The sequence below is a fragment of the Halichoeres trimaculatus genome, unplaced genomic scaffold, assembly GCF_033239565.1.
Source record: "Halichoeres trimaculatus isolate MK-OKI-2021-1 unplaced genomic scaffold, fHalTri1.1 fHalTri1_scaffold_2, whole genome shotgun sequence".
In the NCBI taxonomy this organism is placed as follows: Eukaryota; Metazoa; Chordata; class Actinopteri; order Labriformes; family Labridae; genus Halichoeres; species Halichoeres trimaculatus.
In genome coordinates this window covers 31,256,575-31,278,312 of record NW_027437180.1, presented here as the reverse complement: position 1 = coordinate 31,278,312, position 21,738 = coordinate 31,256,575, and the positions used below count along the sequence as shown (strand labels likewise).

General features: G+C 40.7%; 2 protein-coding genes across 2 annotated transcripts; both read right to left on the bottom strand.

Annotated features, from left to right (window-relative positions):
- Nucleotides 1–1,422: 1,422 nt before the first annotated feature.
- Nucleotides 1,423–13,017, bottom strand: stim2a (tromal interaction molecule 2a). The gene is made up of 12 exons (XM_074682795.1): nucleotides 12,915–13,017; nucleotides 9,484–9,614; nucleotides 7,391–7,502; nucleotides 6,292–6,403; nucleotides 5,608–5,723; nucleotides 4,769–4,946; nucleotides 4,514–4,691; nucleotides 4,195–4,356; nucleotides 3,951–4,051; nucleotides 3,617–3,867; nucleotides 3,039–3,231; nucleotides 1,423–2,920 (listed from the first exon to the last, which is right to left on the bottom strand). Exons 1-12 carry the CDS (start codon nucleotides 13,015–13,017, stop codon nucleotides 1,423–1,425), a joined length of 3,135 nt encoding a protein of 1,044 aa, XP_074538896.1.
- Nucleotides 13,018–14,725: 1,708 nt separating this feature from the next.
- Nucleotides 14,726–21,560, bottom strand: rbpja (recombination signal binding protein for immunoglobulin kappa J region a). The gene is made up of 11 exons (XM_074692776.1): nucleotides 21,528–21,560; nucleotides 20,791–20,829; nucleotides 20,561–20,656; nucleotides 20,311–20,476; nucleotides 19,809–19,983; nucleotides 19,589–19,726; nucleotides 19,315–19,427; nucleotides 19,073–19,213; nucleotides 17,151–17,306; nucleotides 16,905–17,008; nucleotides 14,726–16,823 (listed from the first exon to the last, which is right to left on the bottom strand). The coding sequence occupies exons 1-11, from the start codon at nucleotides 21,545–21,547 to the stop codon at nucleotides 16,481–16,483; spliced, it is 1,491 nt and encodes a 496-aa protein (XP_074548877.1). The 5' UTR covers nucleotides 21,548–21,560; the 3' UTR covers nucleotides 14,726–16,480.
- Between the last annotated feature and the right edge of the window lie 178 nt (nucleotides 21,561–21,738).

Sequence of the window (21,738 nt, the reverse complement as noted above, 5' to 3'; positions counted from 1 at the left end):
GTAAATATTTTCAGAATCATTCAAACTCTTCAGCTCTTCTTAAACAATCTGTAACTGTTATTTTTGTTTTTACACCAACAAGGAAGTACTGCAGTAGAACCAATATTGTGAACTATTATTAAAGGTTGTATATAAATTCAGAGATAGGTTCCTCAATCTATTATTTGTCATATATTAATGTTACTGTTATCATAAACTTTGAAACAGTATCTTAATTGGAAAAATGATTACTGAACCCTATATACTATATACGTCATCATTTCCACGATGCCAGACTTCACTGCAGGAACACATCACTGTGGCAAGATGTCGACATTGCACTGGGGAGCCCAGTGATGTGTCAGATGTGAATGACTCATCTCTAAAAGCTGACTTTTGTGGGTCAGCAGAAAAACACTGGTACTAAGAAAAAGCCATTTGAAAGCTAGAGCATCTGTCTCTCCCTGAGCTCAGCCAGATAATTGAGACCAACAAAAAGAGCGAGAACTACCATCATAGGGAGCAAGTGGCAAGAAAGAAAAAATAGCCAAAGCTTCAAGAAATGTACACCATACCCCTATATAAGACTTTAACAGAAAAAGAAATCAGCTTTCCATACAAAAAATGTTGTGAAAAAACTATCAGACTCTCCACTCAACTTAATTTCTCAATCCACTGCAAATGGCCTAAAGCTAATTGCATGGTGCCTCCTTTACAATCTAAATGTTGCACAATCCAGGCACAAGGTAAGGCACAGAGCGCTAAAGCAGCTGTCTAAAGTCCATTGATCATCTCAAGCTGTGTTTTGGGAGTAGCATTCCTTCAGTCATCTTCAAAACTAGGCATGTCTCCAGGCCAACAAGTCGCAAGTCCTTTAAATGGTCACTGTTTAAAAGACAGGCCATTTAACTTCTCTCCTCCCAAAGAACCGCTGGGGTTTAGGCTCTTGGCCTGTGCAGGGCTCAAGTGGGATGCAGTGAGCGTGTCCTCATTCTCTGGCATCCAGCAGCAAAGTGCAGAGAGATGATGTCAAGAGACATGGGTAGAAAAAAGCTCTCTATCTCCAAAGCCTCAATTGAAGCCAACAGCTCCTAAATATCAGACATGGTACTGATAAGTAACGGAGGGGGTAGGAGCACTGCTGCCTGACCCAGGGTGAGCAACGAACAGAGGAACACAGGTTGTCAACAAGCCTATGTATGAGCCTCCATCTGTCTAAATAAAGCACCCTTTATATAGCGGGAAAAAATGAGCCAGACTTAGATCAGGTTTTTCTTGGCAAGTCTGCCTCAAGACAGCACTGTGGCACCAATGATCCGACCACACCTAATTCTAAGGCATAAATACCCCAGGGCACAGTCAAGTGCAGGGACATTTGCAATGTAAAAAGTGTAGGGTAGTCTGGTTCAATTCAATCCGATCAAAAAGAAGATGAGCCAACGATCAAAGTTTCTGAAGACCACTCTGAACCTTCTCTGGAGTTGAATCGTTTTTCTTTTTAAAAAGATTTTTTAGCTTCATGGATTTCTTGCTCTTTTCCTTTTCTTTATGCTTCTCCTCTCCACTCTCACTGGGAGATGCTGATGGGGCAGCAATCCTTGTAGCTGGTGGTGGTGGTGGTGGTTCTTCTGTGAGCAGCCTGCTCTGGGGCAGGTTGGGTGTTGAGGCAGAGAGGCCTGAAGGGATGGTGGCCATGGGACTGCAAGACTTCTCAAGGATTCCATCATAAACAAGCTGACTCAACGGGCCAACAGGGAAGAGGTCTGATGATGACTGCCAAGGCACCTGGGAGGTTATCATAAGGTCAGGCTGCCCGATGAGACCTGAGGTTGAACTTAAGTCAGACGCTCCCAAGTCCTCCCTCATCACATGTTGTCTTGGTATTTCAGCTGGACCATCGACTCTTTCCCGTATAACTTTTCCTGTGGGGATTTCTGTGGAGCTATCACTGTCAGTCCTTATCAGTCTTGGTAGCCTCCTTCTGAGAGAGCCAGCAGACATCTCAAGTTCATCTCGAAGTATCCTCCTACTTGATGATGGTTCCAAACCATATTCTTGCCTCTCTGCTGAAGGCGAGGTTTCCATAAGAGATTCAAATTTCTCTCTGTTTAACATCTTCAAGGAAGCAGGGTCTGTACCATACTCCTCCAGCTCTTCTCTGGATATCTTCCTCAGTGGTATTCTAGTCGTCTCAGTGACGTTGTCAAGTTGGCATTCAGCTCTGTTTCTTGTAAGTTTTCTGGTGCCTGTGTCAATGGACATTCCCCCTGATTCTCTTAAGCTCCGTCTGGATACTGAGTCGAATGGATAGTCGAAGTCCTCTCGTATCATCTTCCTGGAAACACTGTCAAATGAAGCCCCCATCATGTCTTTTGAAATCTTTCTTTGTGCAACATCAGCTTTTGCTTCCATTTCATTCCAAATCATTTTTCTCACGTCCATGGGTAAATCACTCCTTTCTCTGTGAACACCCCATGAGGTAGGATCCTTCAGTTCCCCCAACGAATCCCTCTCTACTTTTCTGGGTGCAAATTCTGCATCCAACTCGTTGGAGAAGCCTTTTCTGACCGAAACATTCAGAGGAGCTTCTCCTCTGTCCCTGGATATTTTCCTGGATGGAGCTTCCATCAAAGACTCATCTTGTGGCTTCTTAAAAGACAGTGATTCCAGAGAAGAATCCAACGCTTGGTCTTTCATCATCTTCCTGCCAGAAACATCTACAGTGGCTTCAAGCTCTTCCATGTAAATTTTGCGAATTGGAGATTCGACAACAGCCTCCGCCTCTTTTGCCAAAGTCTTTATAATTGAGTTGTCTGAAAGCAGCTCGGCTTCGTCATGGTAAAGCTTCTGTGAAGAACTTTCAACAGTTTGACCAGGGAACATCTTGCTCAGAGAAGGTGAAGTAATGTACTCTGTTTCTGAGAACCTCTCTTCAGAGTCTCTGTAAGAGAGAAAGGAGAGTTGAAAGGCACATTTAGAGAGAACAGATGAAACCACAGGGGTCTACCATGAGTGGTTTGGCATTTGTAAAAACAAAAGTTCTGTGGAGGTAGACATACTGTTTCTTTAAAGGCTTAAGGAACAGTCCTTGGTCCTCTTCGAGACAAGGATAAGGAGCTCTAATGGGGATGAGAAGGTCCGGATCAGGAGAGACCATGGCAGCCGATGGCTGAGTGATGACACCAGGGCGACGTGAGCGACATATGGTGGATCCCTGTGTTCTGGGAGAACGCTTCAGAGGTGGAACCGGAACTGGAGGAAGTCAAAAGATAAATCAGCCAAACTGCTCATGTTTAGCCCTTCCTTAACTGTACATTCCTGTTTGGATGAACACAGTTCAGCTTGTGGTCATCATTAAGGTCATGTCGCCACTTGTGCCATGCCATGACCGTGTTGAAGCCACAAGTTGATATGTGTTGGTTTAAGAATAACATTGCTCTTTAAATCACAATGCTTCTTGTTATTTTAACCTTGAAACCTCTTTATTTCTATGCAACTAAGAGCAGATGAAGGTGTGCCTTGATCTCCAGCTGTGTTTCAGTTTATACCTCCAACACTATTGTTCAAACACATCATGGACAAACCAAATCTGAACATCACTTTGCACCCTGTATACATCTAATTTATTTGTACTTGCCTGCCATCTGTGGTATCATTGGGGAAGTAGGATCTTCTAACAGATCCTCGATGGATCCATGGATGGAGCTGTGGCATGAACAAGGCTGCTGGAGCCCTCTGGGTAACCCATGAGTCGAGTCTGAGTAGAGCTGAGCCGTGAGGTGTGCTAGACCTGGGTTCCTAATGATGGGGAAGCCACAGAGACGCTCGATCTGCTGCCATCTGTGGAGGCGCTCACGCAGACACGCTGTTACCTCAGACAAGGCATTCCTTAAGGAGAGATAAAGAATATCCTGACACGTGTCGCACCTTTTCTGTGACACATATATTACACATATAGTTATGTTACTCACTTTGCCTCCAGGATCTTTTGGTCAACTTGGTCTAGAGATGAGCTGTGGGCTACATGGAGGGTCCCAAGCACAGAGCTCCTCTTTTTCTTAATCCTCTCTGCCTGCAAGAACAGACATGTGTCAGTTGACATGAACATATTGTCTGTAATTTAAAAGGAACTACAAAAACTACAAGAACTATGTGCCACAACATCTAAATATCACTCTATTGTGATTGTTGTGTGTCTTCTTGTTCACCAGTTACCTCTTCTTTGGCAGTAGCAAGTTGTAGTTCAGCACTCTGCTTCTTTACATTGTAGTACTGAACCTCGATCTCATGAGTCAGCTGCAGCCACTGCTGGAGAGCCTCTGACGCATTCCAGCTAGCATTCATATCCTTTTCCGCTTGCTTCAGAGCTCCAAGAACCTGAAAGAGTGTGCATTTATTGGTGTTTAAGATCAATGAGTCAACTCAAACAATTCCCTTTATTTCATTTAAACATTCAAATCTACAACAGAGAATATAAAAAATGTAGAGCAGCATTCTTCAATTTGTGATCTGATGTATAGTTTTGAGCGTCTACCTGCTCTAGCTCCTCCTCTGCGTATCGGAGGCGGCTGAGCTCACTGACAGCTCCTTGTCTCAGCTGGTGCAGGCGATGAGCCTCCTCCTGTGCCCCCATGATCTCATCCCTCATCTTCTCCTCCAGGTTCTGTTTCTCCTCTGCAACATTACGTTTCTCCTCCTGGGCTCGCTCCAGCCTGAGAAGACAACATATTTAAGGTGCAATCGAAAACAGAATACAGAAAGAGAGCGTCTCTAAATTCAGAATGCTCACTGTTCCTGCAGATCCATGAGGCTCTGTTCAGCCCTCTGCAGACTTTCCAAATCTTTCATCATCTTGGCAATGTGGATTTTACTGGCTTTGTTCTGGACCTGGGCAAACCAGCAGCCTCCAACTCCCATCACCACTGATACAATAAGCAGCAGGTCCTTCATGTAGTTATGAGGGGGGCCTACAGAGAAATGAAAAGTCATGTTTAGAGTCACTGTGGATAAATTACATTAAATTGGCAGCAGCAAAGCAAAATGTTGGAAAATTATCCCTTGTGTTGACTTAGGAAAGGGCTACCATTACAGATGGATTATGGGATACCATTTTCTACCAGCACCATCAAGTCAGAATTGTGTCCACACTTAGCAAAAAGAGTCAAACACAATCAGATTCTTTGAGTTGGTCTGCTGTATTCAGATGAGAGAGTACTCTTTGGGAAATTGTCTCTCATCTTTATGCAGACGATGTTGTTCTCTTTCCTCCTTCGAACTGTGACAACCCTGGGCACTGGTGTAAGGCAAGATTAAGCTGACTATGAGACTTAGCATCTCTAGTAACAAGACCCTCTGCATAATAACATAATGTTGGTCTTAAAATCTGGGGAGTGAGTTTGCTTCCTAAAAGCAAAAGTGCAATTTGCTGACACAAGCAGCCAAATGAGCCAACACTTGTCTAAGAGACATCGTAGAGAGGTCAGGCATTTGGCAAGAAGTTGCAAGAAGTTGCAAGTTGCACTTTGGATGCATGTCAGTGTTGATCCATTGGAAAATCTGGTGGATTACCGCAGTTATTTCATGTACTTGAAAGTAAATAAAAAGAGGCGGATAAGGTCTTGTTCTTACGCGTAGGCGGTCCAAATAGAACAACATCCAGAGCTTTGATGTTGAGCTTCTGCTTGTCCCTCTGGTCCTGGACCCTCAGATGTCCACTCAGGAATGAAGGCTCATTAGCCGCGATCCTGCACACAGACGTCATAGACAGCTCAGCCTGTTGCTACGACCCCTGACAACAACTGACTGGTTGTAATAGAGACCCACTTGGACGACAGCACATAAGAAAGTAAGCACTGAGTGAAACACAGAGAATCTAAGGGTTATTTCCCCAGTTCCTTCCAAAATTCGGGATAATATCCTAAGCATATGTGGAGATTTATTGATTTGGGAAAATTCTAAGAAGTCTTTCCCTCATGCATTGTGTCCAGTTAAATCCACTGTTACACAGTGAAAAAATAATGAAGTATGGCCCCATGTTATATCTTGTTTGGGGGATTCCCTATGCCACCACTGATTATCATTAAAGCATTATAGTTCTGTAAGTATCTCAACTTTATAGTCAGGAAGTATCAAAGTGGCCCCATCCTGGAGCTCAAATATGACATTTTACAATGCTCTGGTCAGACAATACAAAGTCCAGATTTCATCAAATATAGGAAATTCTTCAAGATATACAGGAAAAATACCTGGCTTTGAGGTATGCTGTATAGTAGAGTCTAGATCTACATTGTTGTTGATGTTGTATATTCTCACCTGGGAAGCGTGTTTCCATTGACCTTAAAGTCTTTGAAGTTCCTCTCGTACTGTGGCAACTCAACAAACTCCTTCAGCCAGCGGAGCACATCATCTTGAGTCCAGTTATGTACTGTGAAATTAGAGAAGGTGGAGGAGTTTAGCATGAAGGATCCTTTATCTAGACCTGTCTTTGGACACAAACACATTTTTGGCTCTTCTTCCAAGGCACACCAACAGAGGCAGAGAGTCATATTGTTTTCACACCAATGGAAACAAAATCATTCCGATGAATAAATTAGTAAAGTTAATGTATAGACAGGGGATGTGGATTCTTGTCGAGCAATGCAAAGGATTTAAATTGGAGCACAGGGGGTACAAATATATGGCACGCTTAACATCCTTCTTGCTTGTAAACAGGAGTAGAAAAGTCTGATTGTCAGTGAATTATATGTGACACAATGACCAATTGGCATGCAGATCCTCAATCATGAAAAGAAAAAAAATTGTGACCCACTTGAAAAAACATACATTTCACAGGATCTACCCAAACAAATGAATTTCCAAGAATTATAGTAGCAAGTAAGCCCCTACTAGCATAATGAGCTTCACTGTGCAATGTGGTCTAGCTCAAATTTGTTTGACAACAACAGACAAGATCAGTGTTACTTTTGCCGTCTAATACTCTACTACTCTTCTACTTCTACTCTCGCCTTTGAATAACCAATAATGGAGCGAGCTATTTGCACAAATTTAGCATGAAACATTCTGGTGTTCAAACGTGTGAATTAAGCAAGACTGCACCAGTTACAAGCAGTGAGACAGCAATGGGTGAAAATGTGGGATGGATAAATTGTGCAATGGCGCCAAAATCAGGATAAGGTTGTGATTGTGTCATTCTGCGATGTAGATTCAAAGTATAATGAAAATAATTTAGTTAAAACAAAAAAAAATTAAACTTTTCCTTTTCAACCAAAAAAGGAAAGGACAACAAAATTTACAGATTGAGGACAACATGTAAAAAAAGAAAAAAAAACGTAATTAAAAAAATATTATTATTGTTTACATTTAAAAGGACATCCATCTTTGCATATTTGGACACTGCTTAGTCCATCAGTACCTTCAGATGACTTCCAGCCCCTCCAGAGCTCTTCAACTGTGATGTGCTGGTCTTCTCTATGCAGATGGCTGTGTTTATTGGTCTGCTGCTGCTTCATGTCTTCAATTATAAACTATAAAGGGGCAAAGGGAAGAACGGAAAAAACAATCACCATTTCAACTGTAAATAGCAACTTTGGACTGAAGCACCTGACACAAGACTCAGTATTACAATCTTCCACTCTCACTTAGAGTGGGTGGGTGTTGCGATGTGTTACGTTTTGGGAATGTAACATTGGTAAAAGGAGTGGGTGTTGTAAGACTTCATTTATCTTGAATGCACTCAGTAGCCTGCATGTGTATTGCAAGCTTCGGTGTTTGCTAGTGTGTGTGTTTGTGTGTGTTGCTGCTGTCTTGGAATGTGTCCTTGGCTGTAAACCGAGGCTTCATATGATGACCAGAGGAATCTTGGGGCCATGTACTGATGAGCCCCAGCCTATCCCCTCATGTCTCTATGGTAACTGCAACCTGAGCCCTTGGATAGTGTGTCCCTGAACTACATTCAAGAGGAAGAAGGCATTCAAGAATTCTGAAATTAAAAGCTCCATGAACAAAATACTTCAAAGTATTTGTGACAAAAAAAACAAGAAATATTCAAAGGTATTTTATTTTAAACTGTTAAAAAGCTTTTCTTTTATGGCATTGTTAAAACTTAATACACACTCCTGTGCATTTTGACATTGATCGTTCATCATAAGTTCAAACAGATGTTGGGTTCACTTATACTGAAAATCCACTCTGACATAGATATAGTCGGCACGCATCTTAGTTGGGGGCAAGGCATCCACATGGGGTAAAACAATCCTTTTCCACACTCTGAAGTACTGCAAACACTTGGATTTTACACTCCAATGCACCAAACTGTCACAACAATATTGTGTCTATGCAGCAAACTAACAATCCAAATAGAGTAGGATGAAATTTTTGTCCATTTGTACAGACTAGGGATATTTTCAAGCACCTAAACATCACTGCTAATTATTTACCATTTATTGGAATAGCTACCCACTCGCCACTGCAAGTAAGAAAAGAAAAAGATCTGAGCTGGATATGATGTATTGATTTGATTGAAGTTTGTTGAAGGAGTCTCTGTGTTTTTCTCTAGGGCTAAATTTCACAGTGTTGCACCAGTATTATGTAGGGTTTTTAGTTATTTTGCAGCAAAAAAAAAACTGATTAGATAATACTCACATGAACTTTTGTGTTTTTATCTTTAAAGGATTATTAGAATATTGAAAAGTTATAATTTATCCATGCTACAGATATACAAGTGTTTGGATTTTGGATGCAAACTTGTCTTTCAGAGTTTGCAATTCACAGCCACATTGCTCTACTTAACTTTGAGCTTTGGTTTGATATAAACTTTAAATTCTTCTTATTATTATTATTTTTTTAAATTTATCATTATATATCATTCAGGATGGCTCATAGCAGCAGCAAACAACTCATGAAGTCTAAGTTCAGATAAACAAAACAGTAACAAACACTGGAAAAAGAAAGTTCAACCATCAGCTCCTCACTTTAATCATTAATTACTGACAGTTGGTTGATTATTGTTGATCAGTAAAAAATTAAAAATCCATGTTCCACTTTTGTAATATTGTGGACTTTATTTCACCATCAACATCCAATTAATTTCATGTTTTTTTTATGCCATACATGAAGAAAATTATGGTCACTCAGACTCACTCATATTTATTCCTAACCGTTATTGGCTAAACGTACAGTATGTCTCATCAGGCTCTCTGAGATGTTAGCTTACAGGCTAAAGAAAAAAAGCGGTGGAGTTCAGATAACATTAAGGAGATTCATATTCTTAAGTCTTGAAGGTCACCAGTGTTTCAGTATTCTGTTAGCACAAACCAATTTTTGTCACCGAGCCAAAGGCAAAGTTATACTGTTGCTATCCTTAGTATCACTAGACTCTTCTGCCAGCCAGGACACCTGTTGTTGTATTGCTTCTCCCTCTCAGTCTTATCCATGCAACACACAAACATGCTCAAGATGTGTCTCAGAGAAAAAGGGTAAATATTTCACAAGGAATGAGCTTTGTACCTCCACGCTCTCTTCCACCTCGATCTCTCCATCCTGGTCATCATCAATCTTCTGATGGATACTCCGCAAGGCCTCCAAGCTGAAGCGGTCAGCCTCACTCATACACGGGGGAGACACTACCATGCAAGGGTCTACATGGACAGAAAGAAAAGGATGTAGTACCAATCATAATCTTAGCCGCCCACACGATAGTATGGATGAACACAAATGCTGAAAAAAATGGCAATCCATATAAAAACAGAGAAACACACAACCAAAGGAAACCACAAACATCATATGTATTTTACATTACGAAGAACTGCACTAAACAGCAATTTATTTTCCATTGGGAGACTCTCAATTATAGGTATTACTCATGCTCACAGAGCTCATACTCAGTATAAATGTGCAATGACAGAGCACTCTTTGCTCTTGCCTATCAACAGTTTGCTCATGGATTGACAGTTGTTCCCTTTTTATCAACACTTCAACAACAAATCATCAATATCATAAGTCAAGAGCCCTATTCTCTCTTTCAAGAGGGGATATTTTGCTTCTCCAAATTTTAAACATGGATTCATAGTCACAATACCGGATGTCAATACTAAAAATGCAAATTTCCAAACATCTTCATAGACATGATGCAGAAATCTTTAATCTGCTTGTAACACTCCATACTAAAAATGGCACAAGGTCTTGACAAGACTTGCTGACTTGATGAGGTCATCATATAAGGATCACCAAACTGGTTCATGACACGCTACAGGAACGGGCCTCAAACACTAAGGTCTGTCCATAGGTTTCCTCCAACAAGCCTCTCTGGGGCTTGAGGGTTTATGGTACAGAGGACTGTGAATAGACATCACTTAAAACAAAGCACTTGAAAGGGAGGCTTGGCTAAGGTTTTCTTAAACTTCTGTTTGAGAAAATCAAGATTTATTTTAGCTGTAATTCATGAAAAGGGTACTAGAGGGATAGCATAAAGCTTAAAAAACACAAAGCCCCCTCTTAAAATACAAAGTTGCCTCCTGTCTGAATTGTTAAGTTTACTATTGGCACACACACACACACACACACACACACACACACACACACACACACACACACACACACACACACACACACACACACACACACACACACACACACACACAGGTACAGGGGGTGATTTTTTTTTCTAAATCAGCAGTTCAGAGAATATTAAGATCACAAGCTCGCCCAATCAGAGGCACAGCTTAGGTCACGTGACTGACAGGCACCCTATAGCTGTACACAAAGCCCTTGCCACAACTAATAAGGCCACAATTCCCGATTTGCTTCATTTTCTATTTCAGAAACAAACCGGTGATGTTGGGGAGACTACATCCATTTTTTATAGTCTATTCTTAAAGCTCACTGAAAATGCTTCAAAGCTTTTGAGAGAAACTTCCGTTTATGTCAAGGTTTTGAGTTAGGCTCCTTGTGGTAAGTATTAGTGGCTCTCATTTGGTGATCTATGTCCTGTAAATGTGTGTGTAGGGTTTTTCTTTGAAATAACTCCTATTAAACTTACTTTTAACAGTCAAACATGTTACTCACAGAGAACCTTTGCCATGGAAATTATGAAAATGAAAAGACTTTGGTCTTTCGTTGTATGCTGCCAATCCTCCTAACTGAAACCAACCTGGTGGCAGCCATAACAGGTTTTAAAGATAACTTTGTTGAAACAATCCATTGCCTTTTGTGTCTGATTTGTCTCTTTTGCTTTTACAAAGTCATCAGCATTAATTTCAGTCTGAATCATAATCTGCTCACTTTTGTAATGCTAATGAAAACGCACACTTGTCTGTGTCACATTTAAAGAATACAAGGGGAAAACTAACTGTATTAAAGGGGACAACCTTTTTATTTTGCAAAGCAATCTGAATTTTATCATGGGCAGCATCCTTTTTCAGTGTCAGTAAAATAGATTGTGTAATACATTCCAACTGACCTTATGAATAATTAACATATTCTAACCACCAACATCAGGGAAAGTTATACAGTTAACTTCTGTTTTTAATTTCTTTATCGCATCAGAACCCAATCTCCAACAGGTCTCTCGAATAATTTCCATTTCATTAATAGGGAGATGACAGTACCAAGACACGAGAAACATGTTTCCTCTATTTGATGCTCATATATAGCTTAAGTGTATTGTCATTTTACCTTTTAACATATTTCCAAAAACCTAAGCAGATTCTGATTTTCTCAACATTTTTTTTAATTAATTCCCTAATGCCAGCACATTTAAAGACCAGGTGTGAAGAGTCCACTTGATTGCATGCCTGTGAGAAAGAGATCATCACAGGAAAGCAACTGTTGTATTTAAGGCTTTGGATTGTCAGGTTATCAGGGACTAATTTGTGCCGGGATGACACACTTCTTCCTGTCATCTGTCACTCTGAGTCACTGCACGTTTTGACTGGGGAGGTCAAAGGTCTGCCAGTGACACCACTATCAAAGCAAGCCCTAGAGACACACATCCACTCAGTCACAGCGTAAAAGTAAAGCTGAGAAGAGCGACTTTTAGCACAAAATGAATAATCATGTCTGATGTAAAAAATGTTTACTTGTTTACCATATGGTGGCATTTATAGTTTCTCAAGTCCTCCAGTAATAAGTTGGTACAGGACTAAGAGTATCCATGTGTAAAATGATCCTGTGACTAAGGCCTCTCTGCTGCTGGAGCACTTAGTGTTTTTGGAGTTGTCTTTCTGGATGCAGAGGAAAACAGACTGAGCACCAGCAGCTAAAAGTGATAACAATAACAAGTTTTGTCAGATGTTTTATGAATAAGAGATTGAGAATGTGAGCTGTTAGCAACATAATAACAGACAACTAGATAGTGGTTGGAAATAACGAGAACTAACGAGAAGGTGGATTCTTTGGCATTTTTGAAAAAGGATGCTTTTTAGATTAGATATCAAAAGGAAATCATATTTATCAGCTTATCCAACTCCTGTAAACAATGGCATGTTGATGAAACTTGGATTTCTTATTTTCCTGCTAGATTTGGTGTCATATAGCAACAGTGTAAAATCCACCTGAACTATGTGAGTGTGTCCCTGTAAAATCTTCACATTTAACTTGAGTTTCACTCTTTCTATGAGTTGAAGTAGTTAAGCCACTTGGTGTTGAATATTGGGGTCAAATGCCAAAATTGTTCTTCTTTATCATTCAGTAGTCCTGTAACTGTTAGGAGACGGGTTCAGAGAAACCAAAACGTTTATCCTGAGGGAAAAGAGGGTTTGAGACCGGTTTTATTAAAAACTAAGTCCTTCTCATTAAAATCCCATCATGCATTTTTGATGAGCCATAAATGTGCCACACACACGATAAGAGCTGATGCATAACTTTTCATCCCGCTCTTTGCTTGGCTTGACGCCTCGTGCAGCCGCACACAGGCCTACCTGATGGGTCGTAAGCTGCGCCCCCTCCGGGGAAGCTGAAACCCTGGAGGTCTCCTGCGCCCTGCGCGGCCACTAATAGCGCAGCGGGGAAAACAAAGACCAGCAGAAGGGACAGAGGCAGCATCATGGATGGTTGATAATACCGTCGTCCAGAATTGACCGACTCTTCAAAACAGATCGAGTCAGAGCTTGTGCCGCACCAACCCCCGACCGGGAGGGGGGATCGGGGTCAGTCTGCGAAAAGTGTTAAGCGATCTCTGTTGCTATAATGGGTACAGCCAGAAGCGAGATGTGATACTGATGATTCACTTGAGAAATTATAGGCAAAGCGCTGGATAAGTACTGCCACTCCAAAATGCGGGAATAAGGCGCGCACAAACTTTAAAATAAAACTTAAGTTATATTTCACAAAGGTATCCAAACACGTGTGCACACGAGAAAAATGACCCTCCAAAGGTGATAATCCAGTAGAAAAAAAAGAAATTGATTGCAAAATTAAAGATCCGTGTCAGGCCAAATGAAGAAGATGAAATAAAACATCCCGAGGCTCATCCATAATTGATAAAATCCAGGAATACACGGTCTCAGCAGCTCGCAGGAAATGACTTGAAGGGTGCGTGAAAACACCCTAAATGAAGATCAGACAGAAAGGCATGGATTAGTACTGAGGACACAGACTGTTTGACTGTCCCTTGAGCCCGGTTGAATCCCGCTGTCTTTGCTTCTTCTCTCTTATAATACAAGCCACCTTGTCCTTAAGTGTGTCTCTCTGGTCACCACTTTCCCAACAGCCAGGGACGTCGAGGTGTGACGGTCTTATTGGGAACTGACTGCCCCTGCCCGTCGCTTTTTCTCTCGCAACAGGACTCCCCAACACGTCACTATGGCCCCTTACCCCTCTCCTTTACTCACTCAACATTTGTTATCACGGGAGGAAGCAAAAATCAAACCAATGACCTCTATAACTCAAGGTTTCTCCCTGGGATAAATAAAGTGTTTCTGATACTAATACGTAGTTGAAGGAGTCACTCGTTGCCCATCATGATGATGCAAGGGAGCAGAACAATCTGAAAAACTACATACCTCTATCCTTTCCGGTTACATGGCTGAAATAGTCCTATATTCTCTGACTCACTTCACTGTCATCTGCGTCCCCGGATCAATTAAAGTCTCTTAAATCTCACTGTGGGAAGTATTCATGCCAGAAATAGTGCGTCATATGTCACATCACAGCCAGGCTGTCTGGGCCTGACAGTTGTATCCTTGTTCACAGATCTTCAAACTATGCTGTGGGACCTAATTGTTTGTACACCTGTTCATTGGCTTTCCAGAGATGTCTATATGTGGCTTACAATTTCTTTAACGTGCTTCAACAGTAAATTTACAAAAGCAGAGTGGACCATCTTGAACTAAACTCATAATTAAAAATACCCGGCATGTGAGGGGACACAAACAGATCGTAGGACCGCATATGCATACATGCAAACAAATACACACACTCACACTGAGTGACAAAGTGTCGGATTTCATTCGAGCAATTTGGCTTCCAGTTTAAAAATAGAGGGGAAGATTTGACCTCTACCCTGTGGAGCATGCCCACATGGCAGGAATCCAAAAAGTTCTCAGCGGGATCTGAGTGAGTTGACAGCAAATGTGCATAAGAAATGCTCCAGATTTACTTCTAAAATGCTTATTTATACTGAAACAGAAAAATAAGACAGACAACACCAGTAGCAAAATACTTCTAAATTTACTTTTATTTATGACCTTTCTTAAGAAAACCCTCAGGGATTTATCTAAGAGCTTTACGCAGCACTGAAAAGACGTATGGGGTCAATATGACAGAAAAGAGCTGGACTTGCATTAGAGTAAGAGCAATAAAAACGCTTTAAAGCTGCCAGAATGACAGCATGATGAGGCGGATTTTGCTCAGAATCAACTTTCATCACATTGTCTGTTTGATAGTTTTAAGACCAAAATAATCCAAGTAAGGCACTGCTGAGAAAAGAGACTTAAAGTCAGCTGTTGAATGAGATTACACTCACCATTAAAGACAACACTTTTAGTCGGAATAAAAAAAAATAAAAAAAGACCTTTTGCAAAAGGTTGAGTCAAGATAAGATGCATCAAACTGATAAACACTGCATAAGAGAGTTTAAAAAATGGTGGAAAACAAACATGATACCCAAACATGGGAGGTGACAGGATTACCAATGTCTTGCTGCTTTGTCATGATTAAAAAAATGACTGTAAGTCTTTGTCATGATACTTCAGCAGGCTCAAAAGGCACAAATTATTCACACTGTTGTCATAAAAGCTTTAAACGCCACACACTGATGTCGAACAACATCATATACAGTGATTGAAAGGGAGCTTAGTGAAAACAGACACCGTTGTAAGAGGTTTAGACTGTCATTGCTGATTAGTTTGTGATGTCAGGTTGAATTTCGTGCTGGTGAATGACAAAAAGTGTACTCAAAATTTACACAAGTATTCACTAGGATGCACAGAAACTGTGTAGAAATAAGTTAAAATGGTTGGCAGTTTGAAAAAATAATGATTTCAACAGGACTCACTTGTTGCAACATGCAAAGAAAGGAAAGCTTTTCTTTTAACACAAAGAAAACTTAATCCACCCAAATGAGAGTAACTTAGTTTTGTCCTTCTTTGCTCCTTGATTTAGCAGAATTCAACACTATAGTAGTATTTTGAATTTGCAGTGTACAATGCAATGCAAATAAGAGGCTTAGTTTGTTTAGATTTCACAGAGGAGGCACTCAGTATGAAAAAGGCACAGACCGATAGTTAATAACATTTAACTACACACACACACACACACACAGTGTAAGATAAGCCATAACAGCTGGCGGTAAAGTCTTAATTCTCTGTTGCCTGATCAACTCCTTAAGTTGTTTTAAACATTCAAAGTACTTCGAACTGTTATAATGACTTTTAAGCAATCACAAATATGGTGATTGTTTCTGAAACACATCTGAGAAGTTTGACAGAAGAGGAGAGAAGCAGAGGAGCTGCAGTCAGGTGATTACGAGAAATACTAAAGGTTATATTAACCTATCTACCCTGTTGAAGCAACAACATTTGGTAACAAAAGTCAAACTACTGTATAGTATCATATAAAACATGAGAAAATGTACCATGGCAAAAGCTTATAAAATATAATAAGAATAAAATAATACAATAATATTCATTGGTCCATAAAGACTATGTTACTCTTAAAACACATCTTTCCCTTGCACACACAAAATGATAAATCAAGTTTTCAATAAAAAATGATTTCATTAGATAGAACAGTAAAACTGCTGTAACCACATTGGGACATGTAAAAAAGTTGTTCTCATTCAAGTCTGGTTGTTTTGACAGTGTGAAAGTAGGTTCTTCTTTTGACTTGTCCACAACCCGCCACAAGAGGGAGCTAAAGAGCGCTGTAAGTCAGATGCTTACTGAGGAAAAGTTTCAGTCTGTGTGCAATTCTTCACAAGTCTGTGAGCCTCTTTGGAAAGTCCATGCACACGTTTTCTCTCAATCATTCAAAGACAAAACACACACACACCAGCAAAAATGTATCACTACAACAGCACCGACACGGTCGACCCTCCTGACGACATGCCTGAGTCACTACTGCTGTAAGCTCCTTGGCCATCCCCTAGCCAACCCAAAGAGGATGATGGCGAGGATGATGATGCTGGTGATGATGAAGAGGTGCTATGTGAGCGCAGGATCGCCCCTGCTGCACTGCAGTGGGGTCGGGGTCCTGGTTCAGGGGTGTAAGTGAAGGTGAGGGCAGTGGAGTAGATAATTCCATCATTGCGGACGAGCGTAACGGGGACTTGAACCGCCTGTTTCACCAAACGCCAGCCCTCCCTGAAGGCAGAAATGTCCGGCACCACACACAGGACGCTCTCTCCACATCTACAAGAACGAACAGATGAGACAGGGTTTGAATATTTGCAGAAACACTCGTCTGCAACCAGTGATGACACTACTACTCACCTGTACATGGTGTCAGCCTCCACATCTCCAAACCAAACCCTGAGGTTAGGAGAAAAGTTCTGTCCTGTTAGCTCCAACATGGCCACGTCTCCTCCACCGTTTAACTAGACACAGACAGAGAATAAAAACATTTCAGCCTTTGATGGTCAAGCTTGGATAAACACATAAACAGAAAGTAGCTAAACTGATTCATCGTTCATTTTTGCCTTACAAGCATATTTTGAATAGAGCAGACTCGATTCATACCTGTAGACTTTCCACTACAGGGACAGGTGTAACTGGTTCAAGGACAGGGCCCATACCCTCATAAAAGGTGTATTCAGCCTTGTCAGTGCTAATGATCGTCCAAGACGCTCCGTCATTAACAATCTCCTTATTCATCTCTTTGGAGCACTGTGTGGCCTAGAATAAAAAAATCATCATTAATGTCACGGATAGGGGGGGAAAAGTCAGAATTCTGAAGAAAAAAGTCAGAGTTCTGAGATTGAATTCCAACCATAGTCCAGAGAGGGATAAAAAAAATCACAACCAAAGAAAAAAGTTTTTCATATTTTTGGAAATTTTAAGCAGAGACAAAGAGTTTTGTTCTCTCAAGGCTCTTGAATCCTCATTCTCCAGAGATAGATGGCCCTATTATTTCCTCACTGATTCAACATCACACACCAGATTATTGGTGTGCTGTGTAAGGACTATAGACTGTTCAAAAATAATTGGACATCATCGTGCTCAGCTCGAAGAGGTCGCCACAAGAACTGCTCCCCTGGTGGCTGGCTGCAGTATAGGTAAAAAAAACCCATCTTCCCAGCCATTCCAGATGATCTGTGGTCAAACTTTAAAAAATTAATACCCATCTTTGAAATGTTTCTCACATCCCATTGTTGTGGTGATTTGAAGATATTATTTGTCCGCCTTGTATTCAGATCCACTTTTCTCTGAAAATTTTTGTTTTCATTAGTTATCAGAGGTTGTTTGACGATGATTGGCAGCTGCCGTTCTTGTGTATTTTTTTGTGACTTGTGAAATATGTAGGGAGGGAGAGCCAAGAAGAGGTTAGACTCTCCAAAGAAAAAAAATATATTATTTTTGTGACTTTAGCTGAGCAAAGGCTGCACCTGTGACAGGGGTATTTTGACTTTAAAAACCGTACAATGGTAAATAGTGGAGCCCCGCTGTCACTCTATATACAGTCTATGGTAAGGACAGTTACAGCAGAACTACTGCAGCTGTTAATGCTATCCAAAAAGCTTTTAAAACACAGCGGACATTAATCTTTTTTATCATAACTACTCGGACTAACATCAACAACAACATGGTGTGTTTTTTTTTTCTTTTTCATTTTTATTTAAACTCTTTTCATTAGCTTTGTGAAACCAACAGCCTATCTCACATGGTTGGTGGTTATGGTTATTTAACTTGCACTGAGAGTACTCACACAGCTTTGAATCAGACACTCCGCCAGTTAAAATGTTATTACAGAATATTTACAACTACATAATAAAGAGTGGGATTTTTTTAAATAGATGTATTACTAAAGAAGTTGGAAAGACAATTTTAACCAAATTATCCAATAAACAGACTTTCAATTTTTAATATCAACTATGTCTCACTGTGTGATGTGAAACTAACACCTCCTTCGTTTAACATATTTTCTTCTTGTTTGTTCGGAAAAGGTGCAGAGACCCTGCTGAAGCATTATTGTTCACACTGTGACCTGTTGCCAAAAGGTGTGGCCTTGGATAACTGTCATATACAAAGTTGTCTTCACTCCTTTGCACCGAAGCATTTATCTTAAATATTTGACATCACAATCTGGCTCTTAATACCTCTTTTATAGTCACAGCGCCACCCTCTGGGAATAAAGGGTACTTTCTATTGTGTACAATGTCTAATGTGTGCAATATCTTTGTTTGGGATTTTCTTTCACGGGGCATTCATGTTTTGTTTTTGTTTTTTTTTGTTTTTACCTCAGAGAAACATTAAAACATTTCAACAGGTTGAATCTTATGGAAAAAGAAGTTACTTTTTTTTTTCCTTGAGGTCTGTAACTTCCAAACATATCAAAAAGGTAAAAAAGTTAAATGAGATTATATGTGAGAACCAGTTACACAAAGCAGAATTAAAACACATAAACAAACCCCTCCAGTCTATTTGTGGAAGTGACTACACACCTGAAACTGTATGATCCTCTCCTGTGAAAGACACAGATACATCCTGTCTGTATCCTTCAGATAGAAGCAACACTTGTGAAGCTGAGACACCGGGTCATCTGCGTCCATTATCGCAGCCTGCTTATCTACTTTGCGGATAACCTGAGGAATGGAGGAAAGCACTAAACATCAATACACATTCACAAGTTATTTACAGTTACAAACATCCTCAGCTGCAAATGTAAACAAAGACACATGCATACCAGTCTGGGCAGGGCCATGCCAGTAACAGAACACACCAGTTTGACCGTCTGACCATAATGAATATAACCGTCTCTAACAGCAAACTCCTCTCCTTCAGACTCCTCATCGTCCACTGAACAAAATGAAGCAGAGCACAGAAATAATGTTGGTGTCAAATCACTGGGAAACACATGAAAGGATGTAAAAATATTTACAGCAGGATGCTTATGCTTTTTGACGGACTAAAAATCTAATGTCAGCCAAAAAGTGGCAGATGAAGACCGTGGGACTCACACAGGTGAATGTAAAAGGCCCCCCACTGCTGGGAGCTGGCGAGAAAGTTCCCCCCCTCCACATGAAGATATCGTGTACTAACTGTCTGGGAGCGCAGGCGATTAAACAGCGCCACTTTGGTGCCTGATGCTATACACACTGTAAAGAGAGATAGACAGGGAGTGAGACAGAGAAGAACTTGAGCTTGTGTTCATGTGTGTTGACACCTCCTGCGACTCACAATCTGCATTTTTCAAGGACTGTTTCTTCTTAGAGGGCTTGGAGATAACCTTGATCCTCTTGCTAAGGAAGACTCCTATGTTGGCGCTGTTCCCATACAACATCTTCACAGACAGCATGAAGTGTTTCCTTTTATCAGAGTCACTGATATAGAGTGTCTTGGCTGTGCAGAAGTGCTAACACAAGGAGAAAGAGACAGGTTAGGTGGTTTTGTATGAGCATGTGTGTTCTTGTTTGTGCCCCTTTCGCTTCCTTTCTTGTACACTCATCTGGCAACATACAGTCTTTGTGGCATTAAATAAGAAACAGTGTTCTGCAGAGGCAGAGGATATGGTCAAAATGCAAAGCAAAGCACTTCATAATGTGGTTATGTCGCGTGGTTTTATCAGTAGAGAAGCAGAGCAAAAACAAGCACCTTGTTTATTGCACAGAAAGAGTGACGGGCACCTGCACAGTAAAGACTACCAACACCATCATACTCTGTTCTTCTGATGCTTACTTACCTTCCCCTCCAGATTGAGTTGCTGCATTTCCTGTTCACTGTTGCCAATCCCAATAAAAGCACATGGCTGTGCCTCCTGCTCTGTGCAGCCTTCCTTTTCCATACTTTCTAACTTCTTTTTCCAGCCATTGCCCATCAGATACACACACGGTGGGGGGCAGAAAAACCTGATTGATCCGACATATCATCAGTTAAATGAAAGATCATTAAAAATGTTAGAGTTATTTGCCATCAGATAGCCCAACACACACCTTTTCTCATTGCCATATGATTTCTGTGCAACTTTTGCATGGAGAATAAGAACTGTTTGATCGTCCTTCCCCTTTAAGTAACTCCTCATAGCTTCCCTGAAAGTGGAGGAAACAGTTAACACATTGACAACACAGTACAACCTGTTCCATTATTTAATACTTATTTTCAGTAGTTCTAATTGTTTGAAATGTAGTATACAGGATGAAGAAGAAGTATGTTTAGTTCATACCTTGTCAAACGCTGAGGCTGTGGTAGCTCACCAAACTTCCTGCAAAACAAAAACATCAAGGTGCAAGGTGTTTACACGTGGTTACAGTGCAGGGGAGATACAATCAGCCAGCCAAACCGAAAATGAGTATGAAACTGAGTCAAAGTGCATTATTTAAGGCATAATGTATATCATCGTCTGTTAGGAGACCAAAGATTTACTTTGTCCTGCTGTTGTTTAAGTCTGTTTCAAGCGGTTGTAAAGTTCGATGGCTTCCAAAGTGTCATTGCATTGCCTTAAGCACTTGGACAAGTCCGTCTGGGGCAATTCGCGATATGAAACCTCATTTTAACTATCATATGTTCGGAATAATGTTTAGAAATAACTAGAAATAGTCTTCCATGACTACTTGCCTATTCGACGTAGTTGAAACAACAAATTATTAATCGGGACACTGTCAGACTTGCTCAAACTTACCTATTTATCTAAGACAAATTATTTTAAATAACATTTTCATATAAAGTTTTTTAAAAACGAACTCCACAGCGAGCAGTGAATCCAACAGATAAGATTAAAGTATCTACGGAGAATAGTTTGAACAACTTATCCCACATTAAGCCACAAAGTAGCAGTGTATGTGTGTGGGGAAAAGGTGGAAAGCACCAGTGTCCTACCACATCAGAACTGCTGGTGCTTCTGTTATTACACAAGAAAACAAGATGTTACAAAGTTACATTTGTTTGAATTTCGAGACTTACCCCGTAACAACGGGCGCCATCTTCCAAATAACTCTCCCCCCTTCTAAAAAAAAAAAAAAAAAAAAGTCCAACAATCGCGAGATCCCTCCCCCTGTCCCCTCTGCAGAGCCTGCGGCACAACAGGAGAATCAGACTGGAAGGAAAAGCAGTTAGAGAAAGAGGGGGAGGTGTGACGGGGCGAAGGGGTGAGAAAAGGGGGAGGGAGTGGCGA

What these genes read in the sequence shown, in the direction of transcription:
- stim2a (XM_074682795.1), bottom strand. Translation starts at nt 13,017, where the DNA reads ATGCTGCCTCTGTCCCTTCTGCTGGTCTTTGTTTTCCCCGCTGCGCTA. An exon ending in AGGTGGAAGAGAGCGTGGAG is followed by an intron (nt 7,503 to 9,483) that starts GTACAAAGCTCA and finishes GCCCCTTTATAG; the next exon opens with TTTATAATTGAAGACATGAA. An exon ending in TCTATTTGGACCGCCTACGC is followed by an intron (nt 4,947 to 5,607) that starts GTAAGAACAAGA and finishes ATTTCTCTGTAG; the next exon opens with GCCCCCCTCATAACTACATG.
- rbpja (XM_074692776.1), bottom strand. Translation starts at nt 21,547, where the DNA reads ATGGCGCCCGTTGTTACGGG. An exon ending in ATGGCGCCCGTTGTTACGGG is followed by an intron (nt 20,830 to 21,527) that starts GTAAGTCTCGAA and finishes TTTGTTTTGCAG; the next exon opens with GAAGTTTGGTGAGCTACCAC. An exon ending in GTCCTTGAAAAATGCAGATT is followed by an intron (nt 19,727 to 19,808) that starts GTGAGTCGCAGG and finishes CTCTCTTTACAG; the next exon opens with TGTGTATAGCATCAGGCACC.